The 20,692-nt window shown below is 41.3% G+C and overlaps 1 protein-coding gene across 2 annotated transcripts; it reads left to right on the top strand.

Moving 5' to 3' along the window:
- The first annotated feature begins 9,482 nt into the window (after nt 1-9,482).
- si:dkey-45d16.4 lies at nt 9,483-19,190 on the top strand. 2 transcript variants are annotated; one of them, XM_017693029.2, is made up of 4 exons: nt 9,483-9,595; nt 11,544-11,808; nt 14,305-14,504; nt 15,863-19,190. In XM_017693029.2, exons 1-4 carry the CDS (start codon nt 9,562-9,564, stop codon nt 16,201-16,203), a joined length of 840 nt encoding a protein of 279 aa, XP_017548518.1. In that variant the 5' UTR covers nt 9,483-9,561; the 3' UTR covers nt 16,204-19,190. The 2 variants fall into 2 exon arrangements, with proteins under 2 accessions (XP_017548518.1, XP_017548519.1); XM_017693030.2 differs by lacking the exon at nt 9,483-9,595 and adding an exon at nt 10,374-10,604.
- Nucleotides 19,191-20,692: the final 1,502 nt, after the last annotated feature.

The following is a 20,692-nucleotide window of genomic DNA, read 5'->3' as shown; positions in this document are numbered from 1 at the left end:
CTTTTCTAAGTGACTTTATTTGCTTTCTCTGCCTGTAAATTTTCTCCCAGAGTAGAAAGGATGAGACAAAATTCTACCTCCTAGACCGAGCAAAATATGGATGCACTCAATATGGGATTCAAGAAAAACTTAGGTCAGGGTACAACTTAAGTAGTCCACTAAATGGCTTCTGATGGGAGACAAGTTTCACCATGATTTAGTGTAGTATAGACCCCTGTTGGCGTAGGGAGGAACCAGCAACAGATGTAACAATCCAGTAATTGCTTTCAAGGCATCCTGGAAGTTACGCATGTCTTGCTTGTGGAATTTCTTGAGTTTTGATAATCTACTCTCATTCTGCAGCTGTCACAGTTCTTAAAGATGGCAAACACTGTGTTGGTTGGCTTTGTACAGTCTTTGCACACTGTCCAGAAGAATGGAAATGTTCCATATTTTCATTAAACTAATTCTGATGATTCTTATTGCTTGACATGATGGCTTGAGCTGGTGACTGGTGAAGTGGACAGGAAGCTGGTGCTCAGAAGCCTTAGATCTTTTGCATTCCCAACTCCTTTTAAATTACTCAATTCCCAACTCTATTCAGATTACTTCTTTCAAAACCTTGTAACTGGTTTCAACTCTCATTACTCTTACGAACCATAAGGGCATCATCCAGCAATGGGTAGAATCATTCTTTTACAGCGTCTTTGATGCCAGTGTTTCGGCTCGGCATGAGCACTGAGGGAGGCATTTTGTTTTATTGCTAGTGCAACTATGAGCGTGACTGTTGAAGTTGATCTTGTTTAAAATGACAGAAGGAGTGCAGAAAAGAAATGGACTCCTGCAGTAAGGGGGTGATCAGAAATGACTAATACTTTGGATACCATCTGAAAGCTTGCTTTCTGCTTGGAGTGTGCTCCACTAGCCCCTGTTTTCCCACAGCAGTGGGGCAGCAGTTAGCTGAAGCCAGGGCTTTAGAACGTCTAGTTACAGTGTTTGGCCACAAGGAAACCTGGCAGGACTTTTGGTTGAGAAAAGCAAGCATGCATGATGGCTGGAGGAAGCATGTGCTAGCCGTCGTCCTCCCACTTTGGTAGCATCGTGGGACTGGGGGGGAGACCTAGCTGGTGGGTGGAATTGAAAGTGAGAAAATTGGGCAAAAAAGAAGTCTGTCAAATGCTTAAAGAGAAAAGGAGAGAGGAAAAAAGAGACAGAACAAGACAGACAGACACACATACATTCACACAGAAAGTTGCTCTGGAGCTTAAGGAACAAGTCACTGTATCTGAATTCGCCAGTCTCTGGAGATAAGACAGATCTTGGCTATGAGCGAGAGAAACTAGGTCCATGAACCATATTTAAGTCCATCCATTTTAATCTGTGCTCATCACACTGGAGGAAGAATCATTCTCTCATATCAGGGATTAGTCTATTGAGTTTTGGCTGAGAGAAAACCTAAAAGAGTAAACGTGGTAAAAAAAAAGAGAACAGAGCTCATTACTAAGACGAATAAGCTATACATGACTTGGGTACATCAGTGTAAGTTATTGTGTTTGTGGTGTATTTCTATGTCCTGCTGCAAGACTGCATGTAAATGCTGCCAACCCTATCCCCCAAGAGATCAGCTCTGGCTTCTTTAACTTTTTTTCCTAATAAAAGCTGCAGATTTTGGTGCAAGAGAGACAAAAAGACAAAAAGAAGAAACAATGCAGTAGAATGCCAAAATCTGCAGTAAGGAGCAGTAATTGCAGTAATAATGACCCGATGGGTCTAAATCTAAATTGAGTCTAAACTGAAGTCTCTGGAAGTAACAGAAGGCAGTATGTATGCCTCAGAAACGAGGAAAGATTCTTTGAACCATGTCTATGATCTTCACGACCACTAAGACTGAGCTTTGGAGGTGTGTAAGAATGTCTTTGTCCATCACTTGTGCTACTAAATGAGAAACAGGTAATGTTGAAGAAAACTACACAAATGAGTGGTCAACTGCTAACAGTCTAGTATCTTAGGGTGACAAGACATCCCCGTTTTACAGAAATGGTCCCTGTTTCACAGAAATGGTCCCTGTTTTACAGAAATGGTCCCTGTTTTCGTTGGCCTGTCCCTGGCTGGAGCTGTCCTCAGAAATGTCTCCATTGTGTGAGTGACTGTGATTTGAAAACACCAGAAAGTCCAAAAGCACATGGTGTGTGAACCTGAAGCGAACATGTTACTGCATGATGCACTGTAAGTGGCATGAGGGTGCACAGCTCTGAATTTAACCTCCTTCTTACCATGAGTGGTACTTCGTTCAAAGGTAATGAATTTGAAGGGAGATTTGCAGAGCAGGTTCGCCTCTTTGGGCATGCGTATGAGAGCTCTTATCATTTCACAGAGACTACAGCAATGAGAGGAGCACACACTGTAAATGCTAACGTGTTGGCTTAAGGTTTACATGCTGCCTGTGGAGTCTTGTCTGACCCTCTGCTGTGAAAGTATATTGCGCTTACAGTAGAAATATTCTGAGTACGCTCTAGCAGTATTCTCTGTGAAATACTCTCATATATGCACCAGGCAAACCTGCTCAGCAAATCTCCCTTCAAATTCACTCATTTTGAATAAAGGGCCACGCATGGAGGTGCATGGTCTTGCATGACAATTGCGTATTTTTTAGCATGTGCAACCTGTACCTGCAGTCTCTTTTTCCTGCCAAAATATTTGATATGAATTATGGGTAACACTTAATTTGGAATGGTCCCTTGTAGATGACTAATAAACTCTGAACTGGTTATCAGTAACACATCAACAACATATCAGTGAAGTAGCAGTAGTGAAACATCTGAATACACTGAAGTAAATCTATTGTAGATGTTCTGTTGATACATTACTTAAGTAGATGTATTGTTAATACATTGTTTTGCCAGAAGTATTCGCTCGTCTGCCTTCACACACATATGAACTTGAGTGACATCTCATTCTTAATCCATAGGGTTTAATATGATGTTGGCCCACCCTTTGCAGCTGTAACAACTTCAACTCTTCTGGGAAAGCTTTCCACAAGGTTTAGGACCGTGTTTATGGGAATTTTCGACCATTATTCCAGAAGCGCATTTGTGAGGTCAGACACTGATGTTGGGTGAGAAGGCCTGGCTCACAGTTTCTGCTCTAATTCATCCCAAAGGTGATCTATCGGGTTGAGGTCAGGAGGCCAGTCAAGTCCTTAGACCAAACAATGATTATGTGGGTTGGTGCTGAAATCTATTGAGCCACTGAAGTTTAACCATTTTTTAAATTGTAGTTTATCACAGCTTCACTCAGGATAGCAGACTAATGTATGGTTTTCTGACATGATTTACTAAGTTTCTTAGTTACTACTCAATTTTATCAGTTGGCCTTCACTAGTTTATCACAGTAAAACCGACAACCGTCAAATAGGCCTACATGAAACTGGAAATGTGCCTGGAAATATGCTATAGCACATACAAAAACATTGGATATTTTAATGATATATTCACTGCTGATCTGGAAATGTCCCTGGTTTTATTTCAGAAATCTGGTCACCTTATAATAGCTACATACACAGCACCCCCTACAACCCCCATCTGATTCCATCTTTCACTCCAACACCAATCTCTGGATGTGCTCTAAAATTATTTATCTTCTAGATGGGTGGTATTTGAGCATCTGTCACTGAAACTGCTAACTACAATAGCATTAGCGTCACTCAGCAGGGTACCGCTCAAAGAACCACAGAACAATTTCATTTTTATGTTTCTGTTACTTCAACACCAGTCACTTCTGTTCCTGTCACTTCAACGCCAGTCAATCTAAGGTTTTATTCTCTAAATCTGGGTTTTTTTAAGTATCAGTTTGCTGGAACTGAATGTACCTTTCTCATGTTAACTTAGCCTAGAAGGCTCCAGTTTAAATTACTACAGAATAGGTTCCATTTTGGCTTTCTGTCGCTCCAGCACCAATCAGTTGACTTTGCTTTCACTGAAAGTATTTACCATATATACATGTGATGGCAGAGCACCTGTGAGTCGATTCTGTACTGGGGTGTTTGGATCTCTTTAGCCAAGCTAGCTAGAAAAGTGGAGGCAGCTAGCATTAACTTAGCTAGAATGCTACAGCTCTAAACACCACAGAACAGGTTCAATTTAAGCTTTCTGTCCCTCCAACACCGGCCACTCAACTTCACTTCCTCAGATTTGAGCCATTATCTTCTAAACCTTCATCAGTAAAGCTTTTATTAGTCAGATTTGAACATGTTTTAGAGTCAGTAGTGCTGGCAGCATGTTAGCTAAGCTAATAGCTACTTTCTCCTGGTTATCAACATTGTTTAACAATAAGAAATTGGGGTTAGTTTGAAGTTCTGACATTTATTGAGTGGTGGATTTAAAACGCTGAGCTATTTGGCGTCTGTGTGAGTGAACTGAATTTATTTGATTGTTTTTGGGCTTGAAATAACAGAGCAGACTACAGTGACAGAATATCGACATCAGTGACAGAACAAATCAGTGAATAGCTGCATCGGTACATCATCTCACCAAGCGGATCTGTGGCCCTGACTAAGGTTAGCTAACCGTGCAAGAAAATATCCCCAGAGTGAGCTAAATACACAAAAAAGGTGAGAGTATTGGCCACTGGATCAATGTCCCCATTCCACTTGTGTAGACAGGTCTTTCCTAGCTCTGTCTGTAAGGAACACCCCCCCACCCGCACCCCCAAGAGCGCTCTGCCCATGAGTCACAGCGTGACACAGTTTGCAGAGAATTGAAGCTGAACTGCGGCTCTGCTGGTCACTGATGCACGGGGCGACCCCCTGGTCATCATTGTGGAGCTGCCATGGTGATCTGACAGAGCGAAGACATCAGAGCCGACAGTCTGTCTGGTTGTGACGTGATGCGCCCGGCCTTCTTGTCCACAGACCAGTGATTCAATGCTGCTGCTGACCCTCTCCACATGAAGAACTGATGCTGTTCATAACCCACTTACACAGTCTGATAGTCACACTTTAACTAAGGGTCATTTCTTTTGCCTGACACAGAGGAACCCTTCAGTGGAGATCCCCCATCATTTTTCCAAGACTTGTCCTTTTACTAGTGACCAGAAAGGTTTAGATTCTCTCACAAACTGATGTCCTGTGAATATAATGTCTTTTACTGTAATGTGTATCACATACGGCCTATCTTCGCTACATGAGAATATATTTAATCATGTAACTTAATAATAAGTATATGTTTAACTTTATTATTTCTTTCACTGCTCACTTTATTAGAACCTCTTCTGTGTAGCTGTGTAGTTGATGTTTCTAATAAAGTGGGCAGTGAGTGGAAGCACACGGTAGGTGTTTCTGTTAAAGTGGCCACTTTACTGGAAACACAAGGTAGATGTTTCCAGTAAAGTGGTGAGTGAGAGGACCTACAAAATAGGTATTTCCAATAATGTGACCAATGAGGGGAAGCTTGTTTCCAGTAAAGTGGCCAGTTAGTGGACATACAATGTAGATGATTCTAATAAAATGGCCAGTGACTGGAAGCACAAAGTAGATGGTTCTAATGTGGCCAGTAGGCGGAAGAACTGAATATGAATTTTTATTGAAGTGGCCAGTGAGCGGAAGTACAAGGCAGGTGTTTCTAATAAAGTGGAGATATAGTGGAAGTACAATGTAGCTGTTTCCCATAATTTGGCCAGTGAGTGGAAGTACAAAGTAGGCGTTTCTAACAAAATGGCCAGTTAGTAGAACTATAAGGTAGGTCTTTCTAATAAAGTGGCCAGTGAGTGGAAGTACATGGTAGAGGTTTCGAATAATGTGGAAGGTAAGTATATGAAATGGTATGTTTATGCTGGGCCATACAGGTAGTGAGAGTGGAAGTTTGAAAACTAAAAAAAACTAAAACTAAACACCTGTCCTCCATTTTCAGTCCCTAATTGGTGCTTAGTTGGCATGGTGTTTTAGTATTAGCTGGACTCCCATCAACAGCAGTCCAACAGCCTGGCAAACGAGGCCTGCCATCTCGAGAGGCAGTTTTAATTTATGTTTGTGAGGAGGATGAGTGCACATATACATGTGTTCATATATGCCCATGTGTATGTGTTTCCCTTATCTGTGTCTGTGGTGGTTTGGGGGGATTCACACTGCACCAAACTGTGGATCCAATGGAGAATACAAATTTAGTGATGTGTTTGTGTGTGTGTGTGTGTGTGTGTGTGTGTGTGTGTGTCAGTGTCATGGAAGGGAATCCATTTGCATGCATTCACCATTCTCTTTAGCACAGAGTCGTGACTGCAGGAGGAAGGCATTCAGTCAGTAAATGTGTCCTTTTCTTTTGCTTTGCAACTTCACTGCAATCCTTCGGCTCTCATGCAGCCATAGGCGCTTTAGGCGGCTAAACATTTGCATGTTTCTGCAGTGAAAGAAAGGAGCCAAAGGCAAGTCTATAGTTCTGGAGTGTTACTGTAACAGGACTGTTACTACTACTGTGCCACTCTGGAAATGATTGATATTCAACAAAAATGATATCAACTGCTAAATATTACCAGCAAAACCAATGAACACACAGTCAACAGTACACAGTATACAGAGCCGAATGAGCTGTACAAAAGGGTGCAAACTGACTTTGTATGTGTCCATTCAAGACCACAGGGGAACTTCACCCAATTTCCAAATTTTCTGCTTACCTAATGGTGAAGATATAAATAAAGTCATCAGATTTGTTCACAGTGGTGGTGATAGGAACCAGATGTTTGGAGATGTTTTATACCTTTGAAGCCTCCCTGACAGAAAGTTATTGATAGAATTGATTATGAATACACTGCCTGATGACTGAGACAATAGCTTTGAGAAGGTTTTTGGCCTAAAACATGTTCCTAATATCCAGTCATTGTAGAAAATTACATGTAAGGCAAAATAGTTCCCAAAGAAAACTCATTTTTTGTGATGTGGTTTTCCATCATTTTGCCATCATCAAAATGAGCTAATAAAATGTCTCTCTCTCTGTTGTAGACATGATGACCCCTGGTTCCTATCACCACCACTGTAAAGAAATCTCACTCTGAGTTTCTCTACAGTTAACCATCTCACATCAAATCACACTGAATGACTCTGTTTACATCTCAATGACTGAATTATGCTGTAGGATTGGTGGAATCTCCTTTAATAAGACCACAGTTATTCAGAACTGTAGGTTTTCATATGTACTGATAGTATAGATGTTCATTCAGCACTGGTCCTTTTACTGTGTACAACAAACAGTGTATTCTCAGTGTATCCAAGCCTAAAAATGTGTTAGCCTAGCAACTGGTGAACAAGACATTAGTCTTATATTCACATCACAACCTCATTTATGATTAAGTGTCGTCTGCTTCTCAGAAACAAATGCCGTTCGAGATGCTGTCATGCGTTTGGCTGATTTGCTAACCCCTGTTTTTTCCCTGACACAGTGGCTGTCAGTCAGACGTGGCGGCATCGAGGGGGTTTCAAAGCCGTTTCACCCCCGAGGGTCGATCTTCATATCTCTAAATTACCCAGTTTCAGCCCTCGAATTCTCCACCGCAGGCTGTCACTGAAGCAGCTTCCATCTCTGCATGACCCCAGTGCAAATGAGTGTTTTTTCCCTGTCTGTAAATCAGGAGCTGCTCTCAGGCTGAGGCAGCTGAGCTAACGTTTATTTACACGTCGACGAAACGAATCAGTCATCCTAACAAACTGTTTGAACAGCCGCTTGAACATCTCGAGAACAAAAAGTCTCAAAATGAAGTCCCAATCTGATTTTAAGGTACATACAAAGAAAAGAGTCCGATGTCAGACACTTGCCGTCCTTCTTCATTTGCGTTCTCATTTTGGAGTTCAGGAGCGCCGCTAAGTGCCTTTAATGCTCACTGTGGCGGGCCTGTCCAGCCTAGAGTAAGTCATAAGGCACTGTTTAACTAAAGCAGTGCTAGACTCTTGAAGCAACACCAGTTTATTTACCACAGTTTTCCAAAGGCTGCATTTCACAGAATGATAGTAGCGAAGTAGCAAGCTAGCTAGCTATTTAGCATGTTGTGTTCAGCTAAAGCACTCCAGCGAGAGCTTTACGAGTCTTTTAACCCAGTTATATCTTGTCCAGAAGGTCTTCTTTGAAATAACATAGCCCAGCTGTCACAGTCTTTGTATAAAACGACGTTAGCCTGCTGGCTAACTGCTGCATTCTGAATTGTGCTTTGCCCACATGGTCCCCCAGTAGCTAATGTTTAATAGCAGCTAATGTGAGCTACCTAGCGTTTTATATGTAGCAGCGCTTTGTCAGTAAACTACCTTCTTAGTAATCATTACAGTGTTTTTCAATCTCTGACTCAGGTAACCGTCTGGGTGCCCACAGAACTGCATCTATGATCCTAAGGCAGAGCGGCCTGGCAAGGAGACCCCTGTATCCAAATCATCTCGCTTTCTTGTCTTAACTGGACTTATATTTAAAAATGTACGGCGCTTAATGTCTATATTTACACAGCCTCGCGTGTAGAGCCGAGCACATCTTGTCTTTCTTCGTGGAGCGCAAGAACTCGAGGCTGAATGCTAACATTAGTTAACTCTTTACACTGTAGTAGTTCTAAGAATAGCAGTCGACACATCTGCACGACGTAATACGGCTCTGTGACTTTGTCTTCACCTGGAAGTGTGAAGAATTTGCTAAATGGCTTCAGCTGCAAGTGTTACCAAAAACAGAGGAGACCATCCTGGAGGACCATTAGGTCGTGTTGATGCCCGTCTGAAACTGGCACCAAAAGCCGTAGAACTGGAGCCTTCAGCGCCAACGGAAGAAACAGTTTTCTGACGCCAGAAGGGAAATGCCCCTCAGGCGAGAGACCCCTGGGGCACGCTTTGGCCCAATCTCATTTCTTATTTTTACCCCTATCCCTTGTTTTCAAGTGTCACCTTGCCTCTTGGAACTGAGTTACAAGGGGTAGTGGTTGAAATCTTCCTCTATGAAACGGGACCCTCAAATAAAAAAGGATATTACTTTATTAACAGCCACTAGCGCTGCTCTGTAGACGACCCTGCCAGTCTGCAGTGACAGCAGAGGAGGGGAACGTTTAGTAACCTCGCTGCTGGGCTTTAGTTACATTTAGGGAATCATATGCATGTATTTCTGACCTCTGACGGACAGATGATTGACATAAATTGCTAGGGTCACTGTGCGAGTCCAGCTCAGAGGGGTATGGAATAGGGCCCCTGTGTCCACATCTCGCTGGCGTCACTACATCAACAACATGACTCCTACAGGCTTTAAAAGGCCATGTCTTTTGGGCCATTTGAACAGGTTTCATTTTTAATTGACCAAATGATGGTAAGGATTCCCGGTGTTATTTTAATCATGAGTACGGGACACTAACAACACAAGAAATCATGTGTAGACTGAACTAAAGGCAAAGAGACAGAAGATTTTTTGATGATCCTTTGCTGCCCTCTGCTGGCCAGTTCCGGCACTTCTCTCCCGTTTTTTTATCCGAGAAGTTGAGTTACACGTCAGAGCGGGAGCCTGTAACCTGTGAGCCGGACGTGTACGGTGACCTCAGCGGTTTATGTGTATCAGCTGACCGTCCGAGGGCGGAAAGACGATGGAACGTGTGGCGGAGATGCCGAGCGGCGACGGTAAGAAAGACATAAAAATCAAAACCGCTCGGAATCGAGGCGGATGTACGCTGGAGGGGCAGAACAAACCCCGCGCTGCGCGTTAATTCTCCGCGAGGATGCACGTAACGGAAGGTACCGCTGCTGCTCGAGCGTGTAACGTTTTCTTAGCGCGTAGCCTCCATGATCCTGAGGGTTTTTATTTTCCACCCGTATTGGGAGAAGTCCCACCCCTTCGCGCTGGGATTGGATGGAACTCTCCCGCGGCTCATCAGCATCGGCTAGTTAGCCCCGCCCCGAGTTCTCTGATTGGTTAGAGTATAATTTATCCTGCGCTGAGATTAGTGAGCTAACGTCTCCCACGCTGCGATTGAATGGTTTTATCTGGCATCCTACGCTGTCCTTATTTTCAATAAATAACATATACAGAAACATTTAAATAAAGAGATGACACAACACGGCCTAACTAGCTAATAACAGCGCAGTGTCGTACCATCTCTTTATGTCATGTTATTTTTTATCGAGAAGTGAACAAAGGCAATTATCAGTCATTTGTACAAAACGTTTTGCTTTGTTGTTCCTCCTCATCATATGTACATAATGATCCATTTTAAATTATACAGAATTAGGATTCATTTTTAACCACAATTTGCATTTATGAATATGCAAATTCCCCACAAATACTGAACGAACTAACGGCTGAAGCGTTCTAGAACGTCGGACTGCTTGTGATCGAACTCTTAACCAATCGCATCGCAGGTGGGGCGGGGCTTGGCGGAATACGGGTGGGGAAACAACACCGCGGTGCAGAAGTCAGCACTTGTGCGCTCCTCTGCGATTTCTACGAGCGACGTCACTTCCCGGAATGATGGCAGAAACGCTGGCTGTAGCCCCGACGGTCTGGGCATCTTATTTTCCAGCAGAGAGCAGAAGTGCGAGCGGTTACAGAGTCTCATGTCCCCAGTAGTGGGTTAAAAGAGCTTATGCTGTGCTGAAGGGCTTTATGCAGCAGCAGTAAAGCGACAGTGAGGTTTGTTAAGTGTTTTCCATGTCTATTAAATAAAGTGTCAATCAGTGAATTACGAAGCTGAAGTCAGCCGAATTTCCCCGTTCCACCTTAAATGAATGGAAGTGCTGCACCATTTAAGGTGGAACGGGGAAAATCGAGCAAGAGGCTTGCGAATAGGAAGGCAGCTCCAGCCTTGTCGATGAATAACAGGTTATTAAGGTAAATTACGTTGTAATAAGCAGCCAGTCTCTGAATAACCGGAGCCTGACCCCAGGCTGCTGCTGAGGATCAGTAGAGATGCTCTTTCTCAGGTCTTCTCATATTGTAAGAGTTTGTTTCACCTTGTTCAGCTGAGATTCATTTCAGTCTGTGTTGTAGTCTTTCTTATGAAACAGGTCCATTTCAATCCAAGGAAAAGGGGGATTATGTTGAAGGGGAACTCCACCAAATTTTCAAATTCTCAGCATCATTAATTTGTTGAGATGTCAGGCAAAGCGATTCAGAGCAGTTTGATGTGAAATTCTCTCTAAATACATTCTAGAGACACGTACCGCGTCAGAGCTGTTCACAGTGGTGGTGATAGGAACCGGACGTCTGCGGAGTTTCATTGCTCAAATTGAAAACGAATTTAATTGAGCAAATTGGCACAAAGGAAACATTTTCAGATTGATCACAGTTTTATCATCATTTCATTTAAAAGCTCAGATGATGTGTAGGTTCACTAGAGGTTTTGAATAGGAAATAAAATGGCTGTATTTTAACTGTAGATGTTGCAGAATCCACCACAGTGAAGAAATCTGAGTCGGTGTGTTTATTTACAGTGAACGTCTGCAGAGTGAAACACTCAGAATGACTTTATTTACATCTCAAGCAATAAATTATTGTATTTAAGAAAAAAAAATAGGCGTAACTACTAATTATCTGTCATCTTTCATTCCTTCTTTGTCTTTCTCTTCTCAGGGTTCACCATGGCCGGCCCCTCCACAACTCCCCGGAAGCGGCAGGTGCGTTTCTCTGCCCGTCATGACATCCTGCTCTTGCGGGAGGTCATCGCCCAGAACCCCTTCACCTCCAAAGAATCGGGTCGCATCTGGGCCCGAGTGGGGGAGATCATCACCGCTGCCCTGCAGGACGAGAACTTTGAGGTGGACGGCCGCAGATGCAGGGAGAGAACCATGCTGCTGCTCGACTACTATAAAAAACAGGACTTTCCCAGCCTGCGCAGGTGAGTGTAGTGGATGGTGTCTTGTTTTCTTCCCACTAGAATAGCTCGGCGGTTCAGAAATAATGATAATAGACACAGACATGCTTTTGTTTTGTGCATGGCAGAGATATAGCATGACATGTAGTGTAAATTCTCTTTATATAGTACAAAGTCGCTGGAACAGAGGGTGTTTGTTACTGATTAGTTAAGTTAAGTTAAGTGATACTTTTTTGATCCCACAACTGGGGAAATTCCACCTCCCCATTTAACCCATCCGTGAAGTGAAACACCACATACACACTAGTGAGCACACCCTATCCACGGCGCCCCGGGGTTGAGGTTAGGGTTAGGTTGAGGGTTAGGTGTCTTGCTCGAGGACACCTCAGTCATGGACTGTCGGCCCTGGAGATCGAACCGGCGACCTTCCGGTCACAGGGCCAGATCCCTAACCTCCAGCCCACGACTGCCCCCGGGGTTGGGTGTTATACGTAGTCCTGCACCACTGGCATCATTTTATTTGCCTGGTTAGTCCTACTTTCCTGGTGCAGTGACTGCCTTGACTGCAGTGACTGCCTTACCCTGAATCCTTGAAGACTCTGGTTTGTGAACGTCTGCAGTACAAGACAGTATCTGAAAGGCAGACGGGTTTTGGTGTTGGTGATGGATGATGTAGTTAAGAATCAGTAGTTAAGGTCTTTGATCCCAGCTGCTGCCATGGGAATTCCACAGTTTTTCCAAATTTTTTATATAATGTGATCTTTGGGATTCAAGTCTTTTCAGAATGGCTTGGTGTGAAATGGTTGATTGTACAGACTCAGATTTCTTTACAGTGGTGCTGATGGGAACCAGGGGTCACTATGACTACAACACAAATGTAGCCGTTTTATTTACTATCCAAAACCGCCAGTCAACCTGTCAATCAACAGTGTTTCCTCTAGAAATTCTTCACCCCCACCCTCCAGCACAGTACACTGACATCATGCCGCATGTATAACAGTGCATATGTGGATGCACATCAAAAGGTACTAAAATTTGGAAGAAAAATAAAGTGATGCTACAGTTACAGTTGTACTACAGTACAAATCAAAACACTGGTGATTAAAAAAGGGTTTACACCTCCTACATTTTATTCTTTACAGAAAAAAAGAGTATCAAATGTAAAGTTGCATTACTTGCTGAAGTTATTAAAATAGTAATAAGTAATGATGCTATTTTAACTAGTAATCTGTTGCGTATTATATTCCAGAAATTACCATCCCAACATATACATTGTTTACATCATTTTACTGATGTTTACTGAAGGAATGTTATGGATAGTCAATTAGTCACTTAGTATTTAGTAACAATTCGTTGTCCATAAACATCAGTAGAGAATAATATAACAAGGCAAGTACCCTTTTATAGTCTATCTACAGTCTAGTTTAATCTACATTCTTATAAAAGGTGGCTCCTCAAGGGTTCCTTAGTAAAGAAAATGGTTCTACATAGAGCCATGGCCACTCAAAGAGCCCTTTACATGATTAAAGGGTTCTTTGCATCATGAAATGATTCTTCAGATGGAAAATATGCATGAATGTGCTACAGATGGTTCTGTGTAGAACATATTTGAAAAAGAGCTTCTCTATTATTACAATGTCAAGGTTATAACGATAGAAGAACCCTTTTGGGTGCTAAATAGACGCATTTTCAAAACGGTTTTATATAGGGCCATTTACAGCACATTCTCCTTCAATCTGAAGAACCATTTCACCATGAAAAGAACCCCGTAATCCTTCACAGGTGTTCTTTCAGTGTTCACGGTTCTATATAGGACCATTTTCTTTACAGAAGGACCCTTGAAAAACCATCTTTGTACCTTTCTGTCTTCCCTCCATCCTCTGTCTTTCTTATTTCTCTCTCCTTTTTGTCAGGTGTGTAGACATAGGAACAATGGGTTGGGTGTTGCCATGCATCTCCACTTTCTGTATCCGTCGTTTCTAATTAAAAGTCCTCAGAGTTTTGTAATCGTGACTTCATAACGTTTCATAAAATGCTGCAGCAGTAATTTTTACAAATAGATATACAGGAAACACGTTATGTAAGTTCTTATATGTACTGATGATGGTACGTTTTCTTTGGAGGCTATTTTGTCTTACAATATCCGGCATGTACCTCTTAGGTCATGTCCTTAGCCCAAAACTATCCATCCATCCATCCATCCATCCATCCATCCATCCATCCATCCATCCATCCATCCATCCATCCATCCATCCATCCATCCATCCAGAAGGAGCTTTTAGAGGATTGAAATTCTTTAGACGTCTGGGTCTTAACACCATTGCTGTGAATACTTCTGACTGAGTATGTTAATCTACTTTATTTCAGGGAAAACCACTCTAAATGACTTTATTTACGTCTTAACTATTTTACTTACGGGGAACCTTTCAGTGGAATTCCCTTCTTTGGAAGCCTCTTTGAGTGAAAGCATCAACTAATCGATGTAAACTGTAAACGTCTATGTGATGTAAATGTGTGGAGGTTCGGCACAGAGAGGCTGTACGCTCAGAAGGAGGATCTGCTACACGAGGTTCTGGAGCTTGAAGCAGAGAAGAACCTGATAGCCAGCGGTGAGGGGAAATACCAGGATGAAGAGCTGAAGAAGAGAGCACTGGAAGAACTTGCACTTCCCGAGCCTGACAAACCCACCATGCTACCAGTCACGACAGCGCCAACTACGGGTCAGTAGCAAATGATAATCAAGTCACTATTGTCTACAAATCTACATTAACATAATAGAGAAAAGGCACAGTTTCTATATAAACTCTTGACTTTTAATGACAGAGACAAAAGGTTAGATCAAAAATGTAATTTATAAATGAATTAATTCACTTACTCACAGACATTCTCCAGATTAGCTTCCATTTCAGGACTGTATGAAGTAAAATAGCTGAAAAGTGCCCTGTGTTAGTATCTGCTGGATTATGTATGATGCTGCTGCCAATGCAGAATGACAACAGCTGTTTGCTAATATAGGAAACATTTACTTGATCTGCTGTTTCCTAAAGGGCATCATTTTCATTGCATTTTATTTTTCCTCTCGAGGTCCACTTCTAATGTGTGGTTTATGTACTAAAAATGGTCATAGTACACCTTTCCATGACCATATTCCAACCCCCTGTAAACCCTTAGAAATAAATAAGCTGTTTTGTTACTGTGCCTTTAAGACTGATATATGTAAACGAGCTCTGTTCTGATTGGCCATCCTTTTTTGTGTCTTATTCAAAAAGCATTCAGAGTTGAAACACTCCATAGAACTTCAAATAAACGATAGACTAATATGTTAAACTGCTGCTGGCTGAATATGTGGAAATATATAAGTGAGCTGGTTCTCAAGACCATCACAGACACTCAAAACAGGCTGTTTTTATAGCTTAATTTTATACATGGACTAGGAAGTGAATGAAATTTTGACAATTACTTCAAACTCTTTCCTTTTAAAAAAGGGAGCGGAATATGGTTTTCCATGATATTGGCCCTTTAAGAATTTGCACTGTAGTCCATGTAATTACTGAATAATAAGCCTTACACTCTCAATAAAAAGTGTTTTAGTAAAGAAAATGGTTCTATCTAGAACCATGAACACTCAAAGAACCATTAGCATGATTAAAGGTTTCTTTACATCATGAAAGTGTTCTTCATATTAATGGAAAACGTGCTGTAGATGGTTCTATATAGAACCTTTTTGAAAACCATTATATATGGCACCCAAAAGTCAAGCTTTTAACAATAGAATAACCCTTTTGGGTGCTCTGTAGAATTCTGCATAGAATCTTCTGTAGCATATTCATGAACATTCTCCATCAATCTGAAGAACCTTTCACAATGCAGAGAACATCAGTTGTGGTAAGGGTTCTTTGCGTGGTCATGATTCCATTTAGGATCATTTTCTTTACTAAAGAACACAAAGCATCATCTTTTTTAAGATTGTAGGATATAACATTCCTGGAGTTTTAAGGGGGACAGACAAATGTTTATATGATATAAAATAGAGTATAAGATATAAAACTACTCCCTTAACCCTCCGTCTTTCCTGCAGTATCCGGGACGCTAGAGCCAGATGAGCAGGAGGACCTGGCTGAGTTGGCTGCGCCCACGGCCAAGCGTCCGTGCCAGTGCTGCTGCCAGACCTACTCCGAGATCCTGAGCTTTCTGGAAAAGCGCTCGGAGGCTGAGCAGCGGCTCCGTGAGGAAGAGATGGCGCTCCGCAGGGAGGAGCTGGAGATCCAGAGGAGTAAAATCGCTCTGGAGCGGGAGAGGCTTGGAGCCGAGAGGAAGGAACGGGAGCGGCGGTTTGAGCTGGAGAGCCAGGAAAGGCAGGTCATCCTCGACCTGCTGAAAGAGAAGGTCCTCAAGAGCGAGAAAAACTCAGAAAGCTGACTCCTCCTGTCAGCTGGTAGCACGCTGTCCACAGAAAATAGCCAAGAGCGTCAGTGATTTGGACTACAAAGCGAAATGCTGACACAGTTATGTCAGTTTGTAACATATTTCTTGCGTTGTCAGGCAATTTGGAGAACTGACTTGTCAACTGGTAACATTCTTTCTCCCCAGACTATCATAGATTGTGAGTGAGATGGACTCGTAATACTGACTGACTGAGACAGTTTGTAACGGTTCTGTTCTACAGTGGACTCTGAATACTGACTTGTTTGGTCAGCTGGTAACATCTACCCCTAAAGACTGTCCTACGCTGTTGGTCAACTCAGCATGCCAAATCAGCTGGTAACATGATTTTGTTGTCCTTCTCATAGCAAGACTTACTTAGTAGGAAGTGCACAATGGCTAACGCTGCGTTACATTGGTCAACAACACACCGCAACACATTCGTTTACTATGGGAACCATCAAATTTGGGGGTGCGCTATGTTGAGAAAGTCTAACCGTGTTGCATTTTGCGCAGATTAATCTCTTCAATATGATGTGTTCACCAAATCAGAAGGAATGTGGGCCCAGGCCAACCCCTGAAAAACAACCCCAGAGCATTATCCCTCCTCCACCACACTTTACACTTGGCACAATATCAGGCAGGCAGGTAATGTTCTCCTGGCATTCACCAAACCCAGACTTGTCCATCAGACTGACCGATAGAGAAGTGTGATTCATCACTTCACAGAATATATTTCCACTGCTGAGTCCAGTGGCTTTACCCCAAACACCCACCCTCAATGCTTGGCATTTTGATCTTAGGCTTGTGTGTAGCTGCTCGGCCATGGAAACCCATTTCATGAAGCTCCTAATGCACAGGTGTTTTGCTGATGTTGCTTCCAAAGGCAATTTGTCAGCAGATATTGGAGAATAGGTACTGTGCACTTTAGCACTCTGTGGCCCCACTCTGAGTTTGTGTGGTCTACCACTTTGTGGCTTGGCTAGTGTTGCTCCTAGACACTTTCACAATAACAGTTGACTGGGGCAGATCTAGCAGGACAGAAACTGACTTGTGGTAGAAGTGGCGTCCTATGACAGTTCAAATTTAAGTCAATTGAGCTCATCAGTATGATTCATTCTGCTGCCAGTGTTTGTCTATTGAGATTGCAAGGCTGTTTGCTTAATTTTATACAGCTGTTAATAATGGGTATGGCTGAGACACCTGCTCTCAATAAGTAGGAGGGATGTCCAAATACACTTGTCAGTATAGTGTATTTTCCAAAGTTTTTCTTAAATGTGTTCATAAAAATGACACTGTTTGCTGTGCTTTTCTGCAGCGCTTAGCCGCTGACACACTCAGAACAGTCTCAGCAACCTGGTCAGGTTTGCCAGATTGGGTATAACTACCCAGAATAGCATTACTACTACTACATGCTATAACAGTATTTGTTTCGTTAATAATAGTCATATTAATAATAATATTTTTTCCTTTACTCATTAAAGAGAAACATCTTGAGCTTTCCTTATTCTTAGAATGATTAAATATTCTAGATTATATTCAGTATAATATTCAAAACTGAAAATATTTCATAGTTCTGAAAAATGTTAGTTCATTAATGCATATATAACGTTCTGGTTCTTAAAACAGTGCTCATATCATAAATACTGACTTACCGAGACTAAATTCTGATTGGATTTCACAGGGAACTTCCTCACAACACCCACACGCAGCACACAGAGAGAGGGGAACAGGGATGTGTCCATAGCCGCACCTGACCAATGTAAATGCAGCGTTAGACGTTGTAGGAGAGTCATTAAATGCGGTAATTTAGCATTTAATGTGAGATTTTACTCCGATTTTTTAAAAAGTGGGATGGCACCGCTTTTTATTCCGGTATTTGTACTTCAAAAGCTACTAAGCTTTAAAAAACGTTTTAACTGAAGCACTTTGGTCAAGATCATCCTCTAAAAGCAGTAGCTCCATGAAGCTGAAGCTACTCACTCACTCTGTTAACCCCACAGGAAGAGCTACACGGCTAACATCACATCACACAGTGTGATCAAGCGCTGCTTCAGCAAAGATCCGTTACAGGATGAGTTCACATTCTTTCTTTTTTCACTTCAGTATTTGATTCAGTATGTTCTGCTGGTGTCAGCTGGATATTGTTAACTGACCGTCTCTAAATTTCATGTTCCATGAAATCAAATCTTCTATTTTCAAACACTGGATGAATTATGTTTAATGTCTTGGGCATTTGAAGGTTGTTGTAGATGTGAACTTTATCACAGTTCTCTTTAAGGAGATTCAGTGTACAGTATGTGTATCAGATGCTCTGCTAGAAATGACACTGTTTGCTGTGAACTGATGTAGAATGTAGCTTATTTTGAGTTGAGAATGATGTCTTGTGTTTACTGTATTTTGACTATATGATCCTGTTTTATGTGCACTTATGGAGTTTAAGTGATTATCTTGGTTTAAAAGGATAATGATGATAATAATAGTAATAATAATAATAATAATAATAACCCAGCACTTTTAGTTAGGTATGTTATTTTTTTACTAAATGAAAATTGATCAAATGTGTTGCTACTGAAATGTAAATTGTGAGCCATTTGGACTGCATAGCTTTATATTGTCAATAAAACTTCAAATGATTATTTTGCACTGCTAGTCTTAATAATGCAGTATCGACTCTCAAAAGGAGCCGTTTTGAACCTGAGAAAGTTTGTAGGTTTAAAATTCAGGCTGTTGGTAGAAAATAATAATGTTATTTCAGTTTTAAAATCACTTAATGTTTCACAGCCTTTTTGTGATGCTACTGCCAGTATTTAAGTCAAGTTTATCAGAACTACAAAAAAGAGATTTCAGTGAATGTGGACTTCAGTTGGTCTTTCTTTCTTGAGACATCCTTACAAAAAGTCATTCAGAAAGATCTGATTTGTTTTTCTTTTTTGTGCTATTTATGTTTCTGTAACAGCACTGAAAAAAAATCTTGGGAAAAGACAGATTATCAAAGAATATATATATATATATATATATATATATATATATATATATATATATATATATATATATTCTTTGATAATCTGTCCTATATATAAATAAATGCTTTTAACATAAGATGGATTGTGCATTTTTACAGTTTAAACAAAAATAAGCAAAAATGTTTCACTTAAAAAAAAAAAAAAAAAAAAAAAAAAAAAAAAAAATATATATATATATATATATATATATATATATATATATATATAAAACAGAAGAAAGAATGACCATACACTGATCCTTGTTTCTACACTCATTGTCCATTTTATCAGCTCCACTTTCTATATAGCTGCATTTAGTAGTTCTACAGTTACAGACTGTATTTCATCTGTTTCTCTGATACTTTGTTAGCCCCCTTTTACCCTGTTCTACAGTGGTCAGGACCCCCATGGATCATCAGCACTGCAGTAACACTGACGTGGTGGTGGAATATTAGTGTATGTTGTGCTGGTACGAGTGGATCAGACACAGCAGTGCGGCTGGTATTTTCAAACATTGTGTCCACTCACTGTCCACTCTATTAGACACTCCTATCTTGTCAGTCCACCTTGTAAGTGTAAAGTCATCCTCTAGTGTAGAACTACAAAGTGCACCTACAGAGTAAGAGGAGCTGATAAAATGGACAATGACTCATAAACATTCATAACAGACCCTGTTGAGTCATTTGTTTTGTATATAGAAGGTAAACAGATAGCGGGAACTTTATTGATCCCCAGAGAATTGTGCTGATTTTTCCCGTTAAAGGGAAATTCCACAGGTTCTTCAAAGTTCCTGAATAGGGCTGAGATGTAAACAGAGTCATTCTGGGTGGTTTGGTGTGAAATGGTTCAGACGTCTTTACAGTGGCGCTGATAGGAACCACTATTCGCCATGACTACAACACAAATATAGCCATTTTATTTACTGTCCAAAACCACCAGTGAACCTACACGTCTTCTGAGCTTTTACGAATGTTGATGATGATAAAATAGTGATAAATCTGAAAAAAATGTTTTGTTTGGGGACTATTTTACCTCATAACACCCTGCGTGCACCCCTCCACCATGAGCGGATAAAAACACATGCATTGAAAATGCATTTTAAACCCAAATGTGATCATAAAACTGTCATTAAACAGCGTCCCAGACATCAGACAGCATGTTCATAACCATTTCATGTGATATCCTTATGTGAAGGAGCTTTCGGACGTCTGGTTCCTATCACCACCGCTGTGAACATTTCTGATTTTAAGTCAGAAATGCGCATTTCACCCCGGACCACTTTGAATGAAGTCGTTTACATCTTATCCTGAATTTCGTGGAATTAAAAAAATCTGTTTAAGTTCTCCTTCGAGTTTCACTAACGAGAATTGGAGCACCACCACAATATGGCTGACACACTACATAGCGCACTACTTTTCCATTTAGGGAGCGATTAGGAACGCAGCCCTAAAACTTACCCCGGATTGACCTGATTGGATTAG

The sequence above is a fragment of the Pygocentrus nattereri genome, chromosome 30 (assembly GCF_015220715.1).
Source record: "Pygocentrus nattereri isolate fPygNat1 chromosome 30, fPygNat1.pri, whole genome shotgun sequence".
Taxonomy (NCBI): Eukaryota; Metazoa; Chordata; class Actinopteri; order Characiformes; family Serrasalmidae; genus Pygocentrus; species Pygocentrus nattereri.
This window is presented reverse-complemented; position numbering and strand designations above follow the sequence as displayed.

What these genes read in the sequence shown, in the direction of transcription:
- si:dkey-45d16.4 (XM_017693029.2), top strand. Translation starts at nt 9,562, where the DNA reads ATGGAACGTGTGGCGGAGATGCCGAGCGGCGACG. An exon ending in GGAGATGCCGAGCGGCGACG is followed by an intron (nt 9,596 to 11,543) that starts GTAAGAAAGACA and finishes TTCTCTTCTCAG; the next exon opens with GGTTCACCATGGCCGGCCCC. An exon ending in GACTTTCCCAGCCTGCGCAG is followed by an intron (nt 11,809 to 14,304) that starts GTGAGTGTAGTG and finishes AAATGTGTGGAG; the next exon opens with GTTCGGCACAGAGAGGCTGT.